This window comes from Equus asinus, chromosome 24 (assembly GCF_041296235.1).
Source record: "Equus asinus isolate D_3611 breed Donkey chromosome 24, EquAss-T2T_v2, whole genome shotgun sequence".
Taxonomy (NCBI): domain Eukaryota; kingdom Metazoa; phylum Chordata; class Mammalia; order Perissodactyla; family Equidae; genus Equus; species Equus asinus.
This window is the reverse complement of record NC_091813.1, coordinates 63,678,841-63,698,283: the sequence shown is the minus strand read 5'-3', so window position 1 is coordinate 63,698,283 and position 19,443 is coordinate 63,678,841. Positions and strand designations below refer to the sequence as shown.

The window sequence follows — 19,443 nt, the reverse complement described above, 5'->3', positions numbered from 1 at the left end:
TAATAACCTTCCCGTTTAAACGCTGTTTAAGCGATCAAATTTTCAAAGATTTCTTTTAAAAAACAGTTGTACATTAACTCATTATTGGCCCTTTCAACATACTTTCTGGCAGTAAAGGCCTCATCTTCTTCGCCCCTAGAAATGCCTAATACAATATTAGAAGCACCAGAAAGTGTTAACAGTAGGCCTTAAGGGGCTTGTAGAGCAAGAATAAGAAAAGTGTTGATAACTGAAAACTCTAGTACAAGTTAATAAGCTTTCAACATAGTAAATGAGTCAAAATAAACTAAAATAGCCTTTTTACTTTTAAATTATGTCATATTAACTCTGACATAATTAACTAATTATGTCATAACAACTCTGTTGTTAACAACAACAATGAAGCATGAAGCCCGCCAGTTTCTCCATCATTTTGCCTCTTCGTAAGTTTCAAATGAGGCTGGTCTGAAGCCCTCTTCTGTTTCCACTATCCACTCTCTCCTTAGATCATCTCCCCTTTCATGCACCATCGACATGCTGCCAAGCTGTCTGACCTTCACCCACTCTGAGCTTTCAATCCATATTCGATGGCCTTCTGGATGTCTTCATGTCACAGGCACATCAATCACATGATCTTCTCCCCCAAGCTTATCTCCCTTCAGAGGTCTTATTAACGTAAATGGAACCACCTGCCTGCTTCTGGTAGAAACCTGGAATCATCCTTGAGGCCACACCCGGTCACCCGTCTCACACCACATCATGGCAAGACCACCTCCTGAATGAAGCTCAAATGCACCTTCTTCCATCCATGATGGTTGCTACTACCCCAGTCCAAGTCACTACAATCTCTTTTCTGGAATGCTGCAAAAGCTAACTTGTCTATCCCCATTTTCTTTTGCTCCTTCCAACCCATTCTTCTGCACAATAAAAGTGATCTGTAAATACACACAGATCTGATCATGTCACTGCCCTGATCAAAATGCCTCAATGCTTCCCATTGTACTTTGTATGGCCCATAAGGACCTGCATGATTTGGTGCCTGCCTCCTTCTCTAGGCTTACTCTGAGCCCTCTCCCTGGGATCACAATGCTCCAGACACTGGGGGGAGATAGTACTCATCTAGCAATTCGAACAGTACCTGACACTGAGTAGCACGCAGCAAGGGTTAGCTGCTATTATTATTCTTACCACTATCTCGCTGTCCATTTATCTCGCCATCTGTCCATTTGTTCATTTTCTGTGTTCCTCTAACATGCTCAACTCCTCCCTCAATCGGGTCATTGGTGAACTTTTTTCCTTTTTGTTATTCAGAGGAGAACTTTCTAACCAGCCCCAGACTAGGTTAGGACCTCCTCCAAGACCTCTCAGGGCACCCTGCTTTTTTCCTTTGCAGCACTTTTCAAAATTATACTTAAAATTTATCTGGGTGCTAACCTGGAGCATCGAACAGAAGAAAAAGACATCGAGCCTAATCCTGTCAGCTGTACAGTTCAGACAAATGCAGACTGTAGAGTCCCCTCTCAAGGAATTAATCATATCAAATACAGATAACAATCAAAAGAGAAAAGAAGAAATGGGGACTATGCTCCAGATATTTCCTAAGCCGTTCACCTTTAGAATAACCCGATTAAGTGTTGAATCCTGTGATGCAGTGCGTCGTGTTGGAATACAAAGGAGTCTAAAGAGTTAAAGTGGTCAGACTTGAGTGGGGCCTTTCATTAAGAATCATTTGGGCTTAAAGGGAAAGAAGAAGACGGGCATTTCTGATAAACTGCAAAGTCGTGCTGCCAGAATAAATATGCTTGCATTCCCATTGAGGACGATGGTGAAGTGAGTTTCCATGGGGTAGGCAAATGCCATATTCATGGGGACCTTTGCAGCATTGCGTCATATCCAAGACAATATAGGCTTCAGTGGATTTTAGAACAGAGATGACATTTTTTCTCTTAAGTAATATTTAAGGACTATATTTCTGTAGTAAAAGTGTAACAGAATGGCTTATATAATGAAGAAACTAATATTAAAAAGTCTACTTCAGTTATAATAGTGGCCCAGGAGGGGAATAACTCTGCCTGAGGCAATAACGTCTTAAGTTCAATTATAAGGCACTTATAAATGAAACTGTATGAACAGACAGCTGGGTATTCCACCATGCACTTGCAGGGGACCCTGCTTGCAATGGGCTGCACTAACATGTTAATTTGGCCCATGCAGTATCTAGCCTTGATGTGATCATTGTATAAATAACAGCACTACATCAAAGTACGTAGTCAATAATTGTTTATAAAATGTGTCAAAATGTGGGTAATAAGGCAGATATTCCTTTTTAGACTTAACTACTTTATCAAATACATTTGTATTCATTGGGAATTATAGAACATCATTTTCTTTTGTGGGTTAGGGCTAGATGATGTTACAGGTTTTAAAATACTTACTGCGGCACTGACTGGTCCTTTTTCATGACCTGCAGAATCAGGCTGTTCCACATACAGGGTATAAAAATTGGGTCTAGGGATGAAATTGAAACAGAGAAAGACATCAGTTTGAAATAAACGTACAGGTTGGATTGGGGATTTTGTAGATCTAGAACTTTGTGGCTGTTTCCTTCTCTCTTTCTCTGGCCTCCATCTCTTCATCTGGGTCCAGTGGTTCCACTTGGCCCCAGTGGGGATTGCCTTCTGATGGGGATTAAATACGACATTCTGGGATGTGAGCATTGGTCTGACTCAGTAATGAAAATATGTCTTGTTCTTACTGGTAAGACTTCTCTTGATGTGCCTCAGCACTTCATATTTCTGGGTTTCTGACTTTTTGCTGATTCTGTTCTGCCCCTCCTTTAAATTTCCTTTAAATGTTTGGTTTCAGATGCACTGTTGACCTGGCACTCTCTTTCAGGATGCCCTGACCCAGCCTGTTGCCATGGCCTTGCCCTGGCACCCCTGGCTCCTTGAGTCAGTCCTCATGACTGACTGTCAGATCCACCTCAGTCCTGCTCCCAGTCCATATCTTGTGGTGGTAGTTGCCTCTGCTCTCCGGTACTTGCTCTGTCTCCCTTGTCCCATCATGTCAACCACACTCTCAAGAGCAAAAAGTCAACTGCTCTCAGAAATAATTCTTGAACATTGCCCATTAAAAAGAAATGCCAAGTTTTTTTCAAAAATGGTCATTTAAAGTAAAGAAATAATTTTATTTTACACCTGCAAATATCCCACTGTGCCAGCACTTCTCTGACACTAGATATTACCTTTCAGCTTTGGGCAGGTCCAGCCAGGTTAGCAATGTAGAGATCCTCTCTTCATATGGGACACTACTGAAAATGGCAAATAATTTAAAAAAATCAATCAAGTCAAGAATAATTCCATTATATGCCTGCTGAGGAAGGCAGGTTGATATTTTCAGATATTCATTTTGTGTTCATATGTGAACAAAATACTGAAATGGATTCAGTATGACTCAAAGGAGTCCCTGTTTTCCCTACTTTAATATATAAAGTATATAGAGACCCACTTGCTTCACATAAACTAATCTATGTTTTTTTCTTTCCTTCTCATCCTTCCCTCCCTCAGTTTTCTCCCAACCAAAATAAGAGGCCATTAATTATTATCCATTCCTTCGATTTGTTTATTTTTATTAATTTCATTCATTTTTGCATTTAAGTATGTTGAGCATGTATTGCCAGTCACTATTTGATCATTTTAAACAGAATTTATCAGGAACAAACCCAAGGCATTTTCCTTTCTGGAGATTACATTCACTAGCAGGAAGACAAACAATAAACAATAAACCCAAAGCATAAATAAATTATACAGAGCATTAACAGGTGAGAAAAAAGAAAGAGACTAGAGCAGAGAAAGGGGCACTGAGAAAGAGGGCGTTGAATTTGAGATCTTAATGTGATCAGGCTAAGACAACGTTTAGAAGGTAATTTTGAGCAATGGCTTGAAGGAGGGGTGGCGGTGGGCTGTGGATGGATACCTGGAGTGAGAGGGTGCAGCCCACACAAAGGCCCTACAGCAGAAGGGAGCCTGGAGTGTTGAGGCCACCAAGGAGGTCAGCGTGGCTGGAGCAGAGTGAGCACCGGGAGGAGGAGTGGGAGAGGAGGTCTGACAGGCAGGGGCACAGTCGGGGTCAGACCACGAAGGGCCTTGTGGGCTTTTACTGTGAGTGAAACAAGGCCATTGAAGTTTCAGTGCCAAAGAGTGTCATAGCTGGAGTTGTTCTTTTAATTAATCATCTGGCTGGTAGATTGAGAATTGTTTATAGCGGACGAGAACAGAAGCAGGGAGTCGTGTAAAGAGGCGACACCAGGAAGACAGGCAAAAGATGATGACACCCCAAACCAGAGTGTTAATGCTGGAGGTAACAGAAAGTTCTCAGGCTGCACATATGTTGAATTAGAGCCACAAGCATTTACTGTCAGACTGGATGACGGATGCAAGAGTGAGGAATCAATAATGACTATAAGATTTTTGGTCCCCAAACCAGAAGAATAGAATTACCACCAAGATTAAGACGGAAAAAATCCTAATCATTCCTGCATAGACAGGGAAATATCTACAAGTGCTTCACTACCTGTTGTAAACCATATATAAGGATGGAAAGGAGCCATTTATAGCCACGTCTGATCCTGGCCAAAAGTAGGTGCCAGCTTTTAAACCTTCATTCATTGCTGTCAGCCAGACCTACAGGAAGAGAAAATTTAAGATAAATGGAAGTCAAGAGAATAATCAGTTTGGGTAGACATGGTGCCACTTATTAGAAACTGAACAATATTAACAATTGCAAGATTTATTTAATTATTAAAATTTATTTAAATTATTGAAAATTTGTCTTTGTATCAGTTAACTATCCAGGAATCCACCCCAAAATCAAAAATGTAATAACGTAGTAAGAGGGAAAATCATTCTTTCAAATTGGTAAAATTGTATAGTTTCTCTTTCCTTTGTAAAGAATGAGGAAAAAAGTTAACAGATAATCTTTCCAAGTAACTTCCAGATTAATATGTTTATAATACAACATACAAGTTTCAAGAAAAGGCTGTTTAGATAAAATAACTGTTTAAAATGAACTATAAATGTTTACAAGATTCAAATTATTACTATAAGTAGTGGTGACACGCTTTCCCACCCACAGCCCTTAGAAATTAGAAAGATAATGTAAAACTCAAACTGGAGAGAGAAGAGTGACCTGCTGTCACATTGGAAATGGAAGTTACTTTGGTGCCACATGTAGAAGGCTACATACTGGTTGTCCATGCCACCAAGCTGGATCATTTTTCTCCACTGAAGAAAGTGAAAAACTCTTATTGAGGTTTACATCATACATATTATTGTCAATGATGCCATGTGATTCCGGATATAAGCCCTAAAACGATCATTTCAAAAAAAGATTTAAGATAAAGTAATATATTAATAAAACATATATTTAAATTCAAATAGCATAGGATCTATAACTCATATCTTGGAAGGATGTCATATATCTTTCAATATAAAACTCCTGGATCTAAACCCAAATATACATATATATATATGGTTTATAGCAGCAAATGAACAATATTAGGCAGATGGTTTGTGTTGGTGGTGTTAATATACCTCTTGTGTGATTAACAATTATTTGTGAATTAAAATTACCCATATTACAATAATGATTAGCCACTGGTTATGTTGGCAATAATAGCAAGAAATTTACTACATAGAAGCTCTTAAGTATCAAATATCCTGGCTAAATGGCTTCAAGTGTGTTCCAGCACTTTAAAAGGGAGGCTGCCAAGACTCCATCTCCACCCTCCCATCCACTCATCCCTCAATCCAATCATTCCTTCAATCCAATCACAAACATTCACTCAATCATTCCACATATTCTCTATGCCTATGATATCTCATGCAGTGGTAACTACTTTTAAATGGATTTCAGGGTTATTATTTCAGAACATTAGTATATATATGAATACGAATACATCTACTTTCATACAGTAAATGAATAGCACTCACATAATCCCTTATTTATATATACATACACGTGCATACGTATTATGTATGCATATTGTCATATGGACATATGTATACAGTCGATCCTTGTTATCGGCTGCAGTGATGTTCTATAAGGTTGCTGCCAACGCTAAACAGCGGACATGGAAGCATTGCTCCGAGGGAGAACACAGGGCTGGGCTTCTGCGAGCCTCTGGTCACATTTCTGCGTACTGATCAATACACAACCTTGTTTTACGAGTATTTCTGTTTAAAGGTCCCTTATTTAGGAGACATTGTTGGTTCACAATGACTCAGGCCTGAATGGAGCTTATCTAATGCACGCGTTTCCTCTGTACGCACATCACAGCCTCCTGCTCACAGGAACACTGGACAGCACGTCAGCGCTATGCTAGAGGGCCGTTTTAAAGAGCAAAACCACCAATAAAACGAACATGTGAGAAACATGGCACTAAACAGACAACACCCTATGAAAGCAACATTTGTTTACAGTGTGAGAGCTAAAGCAAGAAGGCAGAGTGTCACCTTGTTAGACCCCAGCTGGGAACATACGAGCTGGGCAACTCGAATTTTTTGCTGCTCTGTGAATGTCCACAAATGACTATGAATAGGTCGTAAGTATTGATTTTGGGGTTACAAATGAATTTTAACGAGTTGGTAAATCTGCAAATATGTACATATATTTGTGTGTGTATATGTGTATATACACACACATATACATACACACACATACATATAATATAATACACATATATACATCTATACATACATATTTACTAGGGTTAAAATTTCAATAAGTTATAGTTACTGCTTGACAGTAATGAAAGACTAAATGCAAAGTGGTAAAGACTCAATAAAGGCCTTGGCAGAGGCTTCCTTAAGTTGTGTTCTAAATCTATGTGTTAACAAAATTTTCCTTTGAGTTCATTTCGATTGTTTCACTTTTGTCATTTTCTACATCAAGGAGAATTTACTTGCTTTATCTAAAGAGACATAAGCAGCATCAATTCATTGGTGAAACAGAATCCTTTATCAAGTTACATAGAACAAAAAGACTAAGAAAGGAAGAAATTCCCCACATCAAAGAGGCTGTCCTCATGCATAGCCTGCCATTCCCAGCAGACTTTCAAATGAGTGGAGGCAAATCAAAAGATCAGAGGAAAATGGTATTTGTCACATCCAAGAGGCCACCTGGCCTTGCACACAGTGCATTAGCCTAACGCTGGGACACTCCCTCATCGTTAACTCCACACAGACCTGGATCGGCCTCACACCTACACGCTCCTGCCCAGCCCGAAGTAAGCCTTGAACTGTCACCACGTGCACTTGTGAATGTGAGCCTGGGGCATGGCCATGGCTGCCTGGGCACCTCTGGTGGGGTCAGTCGCCTGCCTGGGCCTCAGTCTTCCGCTGGGTCAAGCACTTACCGTGACAATGGTGTAGTGATTAGGGAAGGTTTTGGTTGGATAGACAGATCTCAGGTATTTTGAATGAATTCCACATGTTTCTGCAACAAAGTAGAGTGGGAAATTAAGGGGTTACTGCCTCAGAAGTTTGTCAGATAACTAAAAATCTGAACGGGAAAGTTTCCCAGAGAAATAGAAATCTACCGAATGGATTGAAGATGGAAAGAGGTGGAAATTCTGGCACCTAGAACTCCTCCATTCCAAGGAATGTGAGTTTTTAGGGGCGGAGTGAGCTAAATCACAAGAACACACTGACATTTCCACTGCAGCAGTGAAATACGAGACATTTCCCACTCCAAAATCATGTTAACTCTAATTCTGAAAGAAGCTTCACCATTATAGATTAGATCCACATTTAAAAAAAAAACGGAAAGTGATTGTTGTTCAGAAAAGGACACACTGTGCAGCTTGACATAATGAATGTCTTCTCAAACAGGCTTGGAGCTGGTCTCCTTCCCAGTCTCTACTTCAGTGTTCCCAATATGATCCAGGAATTTCCTCCTTCAGAATCTTCTTGGCCCCATATCAAGTCTACTAAACAGGACTATGCTGGGGTTGGGGGTGGAGGTGGGTGGAAGGTGGAAGAAAGGGAGCTCATGTCTAATGACATGTCTAACAAGCACCCCAAGTGGTTCTGATGCACTTCAGTTTGTGGCCTGCTCTAGGGCTTGAATCATAGGTAAAATTAAAGACTAACATAAGCTTTTTTCTTTTCTTTTGTAGTCAATACCGCCAAAATTAAACCATGTCCTCAATCAGGGAAAGACACATTTAATATCGTTAAGAAGTTATATAAGATAATAAAAATGACATCCGTTCCACTTATATAATTAAAGGAATTTAAGTAGGGAAAAAATCATACAAGAAACAGAGATATAAAGTCAGTTTCTGTTTTTATTTCCTTGAAACATGGCTTACGCAAATTCTTAAATGCCTAAAGGCACAGGGTATAAAATAAAATACTAAGCTCCCAGTGCTGTGAAAACATCACACCTCCCTAGTAAGGATGTCCTACACAGGACACACCTACTGCCTATCCACCGACTCAGGCTGCCATGTCGGATCAACCGTCTGAACCAGAGCCATAGTAGAACAGCTCCCCGAAAGCAAGATCTTCTACCATTGTTTCTTCCAGGTTTTAGTAACCTAAATTATGACTGAAAGGAATAATTCTGGAAGGACACTTTAAACCAATAAGGGTAGCTGCTTCTGCAGAAAAACCCAGAAAGATCAGGAAACAGAGAATTTTTTTGTCTGTTGATTTTTTTTACTATATACCCGTTAATGTTGTTTTAAAATGTTTACCATTTACATATTTTACTCCTTAGAAAATCGTGTTTATAGAAAAGAAAGTACCAACTAAAAAGATCTGAAAATATGAATCCAATAAATGTATTTCTAAGGTAACTATGAACTATAAGAAGATGCAGAAGACTAAACGGACGAGTAGGTGAAACAGCTGAAGAACGCACAGACGCAGCAAGCGCAGTACTAGGAGAGAAGTTTATAGTGATCAACATCTACACTGATAAAGAAGAAATTTCAAATAGACAACCTAACTTTACACCTCAAGCATCTAGAAAGACAACAAATGAAACCCAAAGTTAGCAGAAGAAAGGAAACAATGAAGATTATAGCAGAAATAAATGAAACAGAGACTAGAAAGACAATTTTTAAAATCAACAAAATTAAAGTTGGTGTTTTGAAAAGATAAACAAAATTGACAAAGCTTTAGTTGACTAACTGAGAAAAAAAGAGAGAAGACTCAAATCAATAAAATCGGAAATGAAAGAGAAGACATTGCAACCAATTCCACAGAAATAAAAACCATTATGAGACTACTATGAACAGTTATAGCTAACAAACTGGATAACCTAGAAGAAATGGATAAATTCCTAGAGATGTACAACCTACCAAAACTGAATCATGAAGAAACAGAAAGTCTGAACAGACCTATAACTGTAAGGAAGTTGAATCAGTAATCAAAAATCTTCCAACAAAGAAACGCCCAGATCCAGACGGCTTCACTCGTGAATTCTACCAAACATTTAAAGAAGAATTAATGTCAATCATTCTAAACTCTTCCAGAAAATTGAAGAGAAGGGCACACTTCCAAAATCATTTTACAAGATCAGCATTATCCTGATACCAAAGCCAGACAAAGACAGCACAAGAAAAGAAAACTACAAGCCAATACCCCTGATGAACATAGATGCAAAAATCTTCAACAAAATACTAGCAAACTGGATTCAACAGCTCATTAAAAGAATCCTACATCATGACCAATTGGGATTTATCCCTGGGATGCAAGGATGGTTCAACATATGAAAATCCATTAATACAATACACCACATTAACAGAATACAGGATAAAAATCACATGATCATCCCAATAGATGTAGAAAAATTGTTCGATAAAATACAAAACCATTTCATGATAACAACTCTCAACAAACTTGGAATAGGGGGAAATTACCTCAACATAATAAAAGCTATATGAGGAAAGCCCACATCTAACAGCATACTCAACAATGAAAAACTGAGAGATTTTCCACTAATATTCAGAAGAAGGCAAGGATGCCCACTCTCACCACATCTTTTTAATATAGTATAGGATGTCCTAGCCAGAACAATTAGCAAGAAAAAAAAAACTCATACAAATCACAAAGGAAGAAGCAAAATTGTCCCTATTTGCAGATGATATGATATTATATATAGAAAACTTAAAGACTTCACACACAAAACTGTTAGAACTAATAGAGGAATTCATTAAAGTTGCAGGGTACAAAATCAGCATACACAAATCAGTTGTGCTTCTATAAACTAACAAAGAAGTGTGAAAAGGAAATTAGGAAAACAATCCCATTTACAATACCATCAAAAAGAATAAAACACTTAGGAATAAACTTAACTAAAGAAGTGAAAGATTTTGTACTCTGAACACTATAAAACTTTGATGAAAGAAATTAAAGAAGACATACACAAATGGAAAGACATCATGGATTAGAAGGCTTAATATTGTTAAAAAGTCCCTACTACCCAAAGAGATCTATAGATTCAATGCAATATCTATCAAAATCCCCTCGGCGTCTTTTACAAAAAAAGAAAAAACAATCCTAAACTTCTTGTGGAACCACAAAAGTACCTGAATAGTCAAAACAGTCTTGAGAAAGAAGAACAAAGCTAGAGGCATCGCATTTCCTGATTTCAAAATATATTACAAAGCTACAGTAATTAAAACAGTATGGTGCCAGCATAAAGATAGACATATACACCAATGGAACAGAATAGAGAGCCCAGAAATAAACCAGCATATATATGGTCACCTGATCTTCAACAAGGATGTCAAGAATACAAAATGAGGAAAGAATAATGTCTTCAACAAATGGTTCTGGGAAAACCAGACGTCCACAAGCAAAAGAGTGAGACCAGACCCTTATCATACACCATAAACAAACACCAACTCAAAATGAATTAAAGACTCAAATGTAAGACCTGAAACTGTAAAACTCTTAGAAGAAAACATAGGGGGAATGCTTCATGACATTGGTCTTAGTAATGATTCACAGATATGATTCAAAAGCACAGGCAACAAAAGCAAATTAGATTAGTGGGACTATAACAAACTAAAAAGCTTCTGCACAGCCAAGGAAACCATCAAGAGAGTGAAAAGGCAAAATATGGAATGGGAGAAAATATTTGCAAACCATATATCTGATAAAGAGTTAATTTCTAAAATATATCAACTCCTACAGCTCAATAGAAAAAAACTTATAACCTAATTTAAAAAATGGGCTAAGGACTTGAATAGATGTTTTTCCAAAGAAGACATACAAATGGCCAACAGGTATAAGGAAACATGATAAATGACACTAAACATCAGGGAAATGCAAATCAAAACTACATGAGATATCACCTTGCACCTGTTAGATGGCTGTTATGAAAAAAACCCAAAAGACAAGTGTTGGTAATGATCAGAAGAAATTACAACCCCTGTACATGGTTGGTGAGAATGCAAAATAGTGCAGCCACTATGAAAAACAGCATGGAGGTTCCTCAAATAATTAAAAATATAACTACCATATGATCCAGCAATCCCACTTCTGGGTATTTATTCAAAAGAACTGAGATCAGGATCCCAAAAAGATATTAACACTCATGCTGAATGCAGCACTATTCACAGTAGCCAAGATGTGGAGACAAACTGAATGTCCATGAAGAGATAAACGGACTTTTTTAAGTGGTTTGTTTGTGTGAATATATATATATATATACACACACGTACAACGGAACTTTAATCAGCCTTAAAAAAGACGGAAATCCTACAATATGCAACCACACAGATGAACCTTGCAGACATGAAGTGAAATAAGCCCATCACAGAAAAAGAAATACTGCATGATTCCACTCGCATGAGGCATCTGACAGAGTCAACTCATAAAAGCAAAAAATAGAATGGTGGTTTCCAGGGGCTTTAGGGAGGGGAAAATGCAGAGTTACTAATCAATGGGTATAAAATTTCAGTTACCCAGGGTGAATAAATTCTAGAGATGTGCTGTACAACACTGGGCCTGTAGATAACAACACTGTATCAGACACTTAAAAATCTGTTAAGAGGGTAGATCTAAGGTTAAGTGTTTTTGCCACAGTAAAATTCAAAAACATAAAAATAAAAGGCAGATGGCAAAGGGCATCTGCTGTGGAGAATGTGAGTTCTATTGTCCATGAATGTCAGCCTCACTGCTCTAATCTTCACAGCTCTGCACATGCTGCTTGTAGATCCACCTGTTACTACTAATCTTGTTTTATCCTCAGTTTCCCACTGACTTTCCAGGAAGCCTGACTTCCAGTTCCAGCAGAATCGCTTCCATCTCACCTGACAGTTTCCTGATCTTGGGCCTGGCCCTTCTTTGTCTGCCCGCACCCACACCGACACAAGACAAAGACCTTAGCTCCCCACTAGAGTTGAGTCCCAGAGTCCCCTTAGTCACTGATAGGACTCACTCAGGCTCAGTTTCCAGAATCTCTGTAGCCCAACCCAGGCAGTTTGATGGACACCAGAGATGGGGTCCCAGACTTCCTTAAAGGGATGTCTGCTGTCACATACCTCCCCTCAAGCCTACCATTCCTGGGAGCCCTAATCCCAGCTCTTCCACCATATCCACTCTTGATTGGGCCTCCTAGTAACTAAGAGTCCCTGTTGCCCTCGTAGAGCTGGTTAGTGATGTCTTCACAAGTGAAAGGATTGAGATGTTGTTTGGGTGACTACAGAAAGTAGTTTAAACCTTAGAAATAGGAAAGCTCTCACTGGTCCAATATTTCATTCGTGTCATTTCCAACTCTCAAAGGGATGAGTGAACCAAATACTTCTACTTCAAAAGGCGTTCAGTACAGCCTGGCTAGTTAACTTCCCTTTTGGACACAGGATTTGATATCCAGATGATCAAGGGAAATGCAGACAAGGAAACAGAAACTGAGAGGTGTCAGTTAACTTTCCAGGGGAAAGTAAATCAGCAGTAAGTGACAGGTCCTGAATTTGGAGCCAGTTCTGGCAGAGCCCCAACATCTGCCTCAAGGAGTGAGGGAGAAGCTGAAGGGACAAAGCACCTTGTGTTGTAGGCAGAAGGAGTCTCCCTTTCTACAACCATGGCATTTTAGAGTTGGAATTAGCAGTAGAAATCCTTAGACCTAATCCTCTCATTTATAAATGAGGAAATGGAGACCCAGAACACATAATCAACTGACTCAGGGCCAAATAGCTATTTTTCAATAATTGGCAGAAACATAAAAATAGGAAACCAGTAAAATTGCTATAAACTTTGAGGACCTTGGAAGGAAAAGAGGGCCTGGTAGAAGTTGGCAGAAAGAGAGGAATTGCAGGAGAGAAGAGTATGGACTCTGGGGCCAACCCTCTGACACTTCATAGCTCTGTGTCCTTGGGGAGTCCATTTCTCTTTATTATTCACTTTATAAAATTGTATGAAGGCCAGTTGCCCTAATGTGGATGTATAACAACATGATAAAGATGATTAAAAAAAGCAGTGATTATAGTAATCACTTAAAATCATGCAATGTATACTACGTATATATTCTCACAGAATTCCTATCGGGTAGGAGGTGACCATTTCACAGACAAGGAGACTGAGGCACCAATAGGTGAGGTAAACTGGCCTGAGGTCTCACAGCTACTAAGTGGTGGAGCCAGGTTCCAGGCACTTTGATTCCAGAACCAGGTACAGATACTGGACTTCTACCTACTGGAGCATTGGTATGTGCTGGCTCCGTCCAGTCTACTCAGGATCCTTCAGGACCTTGTCCTGGCTGCTCACATTCACCCTGTGAAGACCCAGCACCCAGGTCTGACGAATGCCACTTTTGAGACACTACATATGAACAGATTTTCATAGAGTAGAAGTTATATTCAAATGTGGAACAATCAAAATAACAAATAAAAAGATGAACATGCTACCAAAAAAGGAAGGAGCAGCCAATAGGCACGAAAATAGACACCAGGTAGTAAAGTCATCAGGATCCTGAGAGGCCCTGTGCTAAGACAGACCACTGACGTCGGAGATCAGCGAGGAAAGTGCACCACCCAGAGATTGACTAATGAGGCGTCATTCTCATTGCCTGCCTCCAGCTGGAGAAGACTTACTCAGCTTATTAATATTAGGTATGAGAGGACTCCACGTCTGTAAATACTCAGCTCTAAATCCATCCATGGAAAACAGAATAACTGGTGGCAGGTCAAATCTGAAAATGGAAACAAAAATTAGTCCTTTATTTTGATGAAAAATAAATACACTCTTTTCTATACTACTTACAATTCTCCAAATTAGAAAATGCTTAGAAAGGACACTAAGAAAATAGTTCTAGGTAAACTTTTCCCTTCGCTTTTTAAAAATTATTTTCCTTAACAACCTGTACTTCTAGTATATTAATAATCCTGAATATAAATGTTCAATTATAAAAAGAAAAAGTGTTATGTAAATTATGTCTTTCAACTTTGAGATCTACCAACCTTTGAGTGCCAGAGTTTAAATAACTTTGGCTAACTTTATTTCCGTTTACTCCTTGGCATTGGCTGTCTGTGAGAGCCAGGTATGACATATATGAAATTTCTCTAGCCCCGAGAGTTTACGATGAAAGGCAGTGTGCTGTGGAGAAAAAGGAAGGGCTTCGCCCTCAGCAAGACTTGGGTGCACTTCTCAGCTTGATTCTTTACTAACGATTTAATCCTAAACAGTTCCTCAACCTCTCAAAATTCAATCTCAACCCACTTAGCAGATACTTTGGAATCATCACAACACAGCACATTGTTATCATTGCCTCACCTCAGATACATTTAGCGTTTCACAGTGATAAGTACACACAGAGCTAATTAATTGTGGTTTTCCAACAGAGGTCAGTGGCATGCAAGCAGGGGATTCACAAAACATCACCAGAAATCACGTTCTATATTGCAGACCTTTCACAGTCCTGGCTTTGGCCACTGAGCCAAAAGCCATGACAACTGAATTCAATGCTCAAACTCCAATATCACAAAAAGTTACAATTATTCTACCTTCTTTTGGATGTAATTATGATATGGAATTTAGCAACTCTGTAGCTTACGAGGTGTTTCATTATTCTAAAGTTCTACATTTCTTGACTCTTTATTCTAACATCTCAGAATATTAATAGTAACCTTAAAAGCATTACAGTCTCTTTTTGGATGAGTATTTAAGTTAAAATGATGGAAGGTAACCTTTGGGTTATAGCAGAGACTGTCTTTTTTTCATTCAATATTTTTTTGTTTTTTAAATTTTACTTGTATTTTATATACATACACACACACACACACTTTTCAGAGATGTATAGTTTCATAAATTTTTCCTAACTGAACTCCACTGTGTGGCCATCACCCAGATCAAGAAACAGAATATTACCAGCACCCTAGAACCCTCCCCTCATGGTTCCTTCTAATCACCAACTTCTGTCAACCACACTTCCACCACTGGTGATCACCATCTTGACTTCTAAGGGCATAGATTAGTGGTGTCTATTTTTGCACTTATCTTTATATGCAAACTGAACCATATAGTATGTATTCTGCTGGGTCTGGCTTCTTTTACTTAACATTACATTTGGGAATCATCCGCATTGTTGTCTATAGTTGTAGACATTCATTGTCATGGCTGTCTAGTATTCCAGTGAATGACTAAACCACAATTTATTCATTCTAGTGTTGTTGGATATTTGCGTACTTTCCCATTTAGGGCTATTGTAAATAGTAACTATGAAGACAGTAAATTTGTTTTAAATTCCAAACAAGTGCATGCATGTGAGAATGCAAAAGAAATTATTTTCAACTCTGTGCTCAAGCAGTTTCATGTCTAAATTTTTTAACAAAAATATACTTTTCCGAGAAGTTTGGTTAGAAAAAGTCTTTAAAAATTCTGACAAACACCCGATATTATTATGAAGAAAACTTTGAATGCTCACACCAGCTAAAAATAAGAAGAATAATTTCAGTTCTTTTAATGTGCTTGAGTAAAGCTGGAAAAAATATCAGTGCAGCCATCTAATTCCACATTGTAAAAGAAGCTGTGAGGAGAGTCTGGAGGACAAGTCCGTTTGGTTTCCCAGAAGATGCATTTATTCTAGAGCAATTCATTTAACAAATATTTGAGTCAGACATTGTGCTGAGAATAAAGGCATGAAAGGATTCCAGCCCTTATCTAGCAATGAAACTGAGAAGTAAACAGACATGGTTAAGGGCTAGATTTGAGCAGGGTGCTATCCAATTACACAGGAGGACGTCAGATTCAATCTTTGTAAGGTGAGAGCTGGCTCTCCAGGGGGTATGGCATGTGAACCAAGCCCTAAAGAACAAATAAAAATAATATGAAAAGAGCATGGGACCAATGTTTAATTGGGGAAAATGTGCTGTGCAAAAACCCATGTGGGAGGTATGAGGCATTCAATAACATTGATGAGTCAAAAACATTGGGTTAAGCAAAAAAATACCAGACCCAAAGAGAACATATGGTATGATTCCATTTATATGAAATGCTAAAACAGGAATCCGCGGTGATAGAAATCGGAACATGAGGCATCTTTCTGAAACAGTGGAAATATTTTATATCTTGGAAATATTCTATATCTGTGAGTTACACAGGTTTCCGAATTTCCAAATCTCATTATACCGTACACATAAATGTGAATATTTAAATATATATAAACTATATCTCAAAAAATAAAACTGGAAAATTGAGACTGTTTTAACTACAATGTGTAAAAAATTCATTAAGAAAGAAGGAGGAGACGCATGGAGGGGTGGGGTGACGGGTGTTACCTCACGTGGTCAGCACCCATGCCCACCTGACAGAGTGCCCCTCACCCATTCTTCAAGGTCCACCTTTCATTGTGAGGCCTTCCAGGGACAAACCGCTTCCCCTTCCCTCAGGAAGAACAAATTTGAGGTGCCAGGATGTTAATAGCAAAGAGTTCTGCCCGGGGTAACTTACACCTAAATTCTAGTCCTGACCATAGGAACCATGGGAATGTTAGTATAAGGACTTCAACCAATTTTTCCAGCCATTCTGGTAAGACATGAATGTAATAAATATAAATATGCTTTGTAAACAGTAAAGCAAACAAAAGTCTTATTGGAGTTGGAAGCCACAAGGAATCTGATCGTTTGTTAACCTTTTCATTTTAAAACGTAAACAGAGTGGAGGAAACTCCCCCTTGCCGCTCAGCTACACTCCCGGGTACCCTCTGTGAAAGGAGGATAAAAATCCCCATGGTGTTCTCACCCTTCTGGACACCGAGACTGCTGGGCTGTGCCACACTCCTCTTGCACCCATGGGCTTTCTCCTGAAAAGCATCGGATCAAAAGCTTTAGATGACTGCCCCAGAGACAAGAAAAGAGAAGCAAAAGTTCAATGGACATGACCTTTCAAAACTACTTAATTCCTGTCCCTCCAGTGGCTCAATTCTTCCAGAACGTGTTTAGCGCCATTTCACATGATGGCAGGTCAGTGCCTCTCGTAACCCACACAGAACAGAAATCTGCACTAACTGAATACCAGGAAGCCCATCCTCACCCAGAAAAACAAAGGGGATGCCTTTAGCCAGAGAGGGACAGTTTCTTTCTTTTTTTGATAATGTTTTTTTCCTCATGGACAATGTTTTCCCAACTGCTAAAAAAACCCTAGGTTAATAAATATAGATATACAATCTAAAGAAAAAAGAAGGCATGAATAAAAGGAAACATAGCCAGTGACAATAATTGATATCAAATGGACAAAACTGAAACAACAAATACTTAAGATCTTAACCAAAAAATGGACATTCCTGTTAATAGAACACTCCAGCTAATTAGCAAAGTTGAAATGATAGAATTTGAATGTCATCATTTGCAACACCAGTGGATCTAGGCAACGATCAATAACTAACATCCCGAAAAAGGAGACAAGCAGACAAGATGTGCTTCTTAATAGAAATAATATCCCGATGTATGAAGTACACATGCTAAATAAATAAACAAAACCTGAATCTAAACAGTCCTTTGGTGCTAACTACCAATTTTCAGGAAATACAGGAGATGATACACTGCCTAAGTCACAGGACATGCTATCTGCAAAACCCAGACTGGAAAATTCTACAGGACAAATGACCTCATATCTCCAATATGTAAATTGCAAGGCAAAAAAAAAGAGGGAGAGAGAATCGACTTTTAAAGGACTTGAAATATATCAGCCAGTTGCAATGTATGGAATCTATTTGGATCCTATTTTTAAAAATATTATGAAATAGAAAAATTAGAACACTGGATATTTGATGACAAATAATTGATATTTTTACATATATTGATGGCGTTATAATTTTGTTAAATCCTTATGCTTTTTAGATACACTGAAAATATTTACAAATGAATTATAACTCTAGGTTTGTTTTTAAATAATCTAAGATTTTGAGAGATAGGTTGGGGGTAATAAAGAGTATATTTTATTAAGAAAAAATTCAAAACTTGGAAATAAGCAAAAAGAGGGCTGATCACAACTTCATTTCAAAGTAGGAATTATCTAAAAAGCCCACCTATGAATTATCTAATTACCCAGGAGTCTGTACCTTTACCTATCTTATTCTTTACAACTCATTCTACAACTCAAGAAGGGTAATTGGTGGAAATGAATAGCCATATGGCTGATTCTTGTCTGAAAGCAAATAAATTGCCCTGTAGAAATGCAAATCATTTCTGTCCCACCAAAAATTAGAGTTTCAGTGATTGTATTCCAACATTCTTTCAGTCCTATACATTCTCAGTCTCTTGATTTCTCTTTGAGTCAGCTTAATATTCCAGTTGGTTATCTCATTAATGAGTTAATAAATCTTTGACATGTTCACTTTACAATCATATGAGAGTTGTGTTTTTATCTTTTTGAAAATTATACTGTGTCAATATGAGACAAGATTGGCCATCAGTTGATCCTTCCTGAAGATAGGTGATGGACATATGGGGAAGACATCATACTATTCTCTCCTTTTTACGGTTAGAAATTTACCATAAAGGTTTTAAAAGTTCTAAACTTAAAATACGAAAGTAACTAGCTGGTTTCCTGTACAAAAATTATTCAAATTCCTTCATACTACTGTCTGAAGATATAGTTTTGGCAAAAATCATTTAACATCTTTAAATATAAAGTGTTGAATCTTTAGAGTGAGAAAACATTCTCAATAATTTAAAAAATAAGCTGAAATGATTAAATTAACTCCAACAAAGTAACAAATTAGTGGTAATGGTAAACTTCAACACTGCTTATAACAATTAGTTTTGTTTCTGTTAAACTCAAACAATATTGTGTGATGAATTCAGTGGGAAAAATTTACCACATGACCTGAGGATCAGTCTTGAGATAAAAGTCAAGAGTTATAACAATGGGATAGAAGTCAGGAGAATATAGAAGTCAGAGGCAGTATGATCAGTGAACTCATTAGAGAAATAAACAAACCAGAAACAATACT

General features: G+C 38.2%; 1 protein-coding gene across 3 annotated transcripts in view; it reads right to left on the bottom strand.

Moving 5' to 3' along the window:
• Positions 1 to 19,443, bottom strand: part of ENPP3 (ectonucleotide pyrophosphatase/phosphodiesterase 3) — an 88,707-nt gene that overhangs the window by 42,482 nt on the left and 26,782 nt on the right. For all 3 annotated transcript variants that reach the window (XR_011497634.1, XM_070496135.1, XM_070496134.1), the window contains exons 5-11: positions 17,232 to 17,292; positions 14,087 to 14,184; positions 7,394 to 7,473; positions 5,224 to 5,343; positions 4,552 to 4,661; positions 3,224 to 3,289; positions 2,415 to 2,487 (exon numbers count right to left, since the gene is read on the bottom strand). Coding sequence is in view for 2 of the 3 variants with exons in the window: in XM_070496134.1 (XP_070352235.1) it covers positions 2,415 to 2,487; positions 3,224 to 3,289; positions 4,552 to 4,661; positions 5,224 to 5,343; positions 7,394 to 7,473; positions 14,087 to 14,184; positions 17,232 to 17,292 (608 nt within the window). In the remaining variant the exon portion in view is untranslated. The remainder of the gene's footprint in view (positions 1 to 2,414; positions 2,488 to 3,223; positions 3,290 to 4,551; positions 4,662 to 5,223; positions 5,344 to 7,393; positions 7,474 to 14,086; positions 14,185 to 17,231; positions 17,293 to 19,443) is intronic.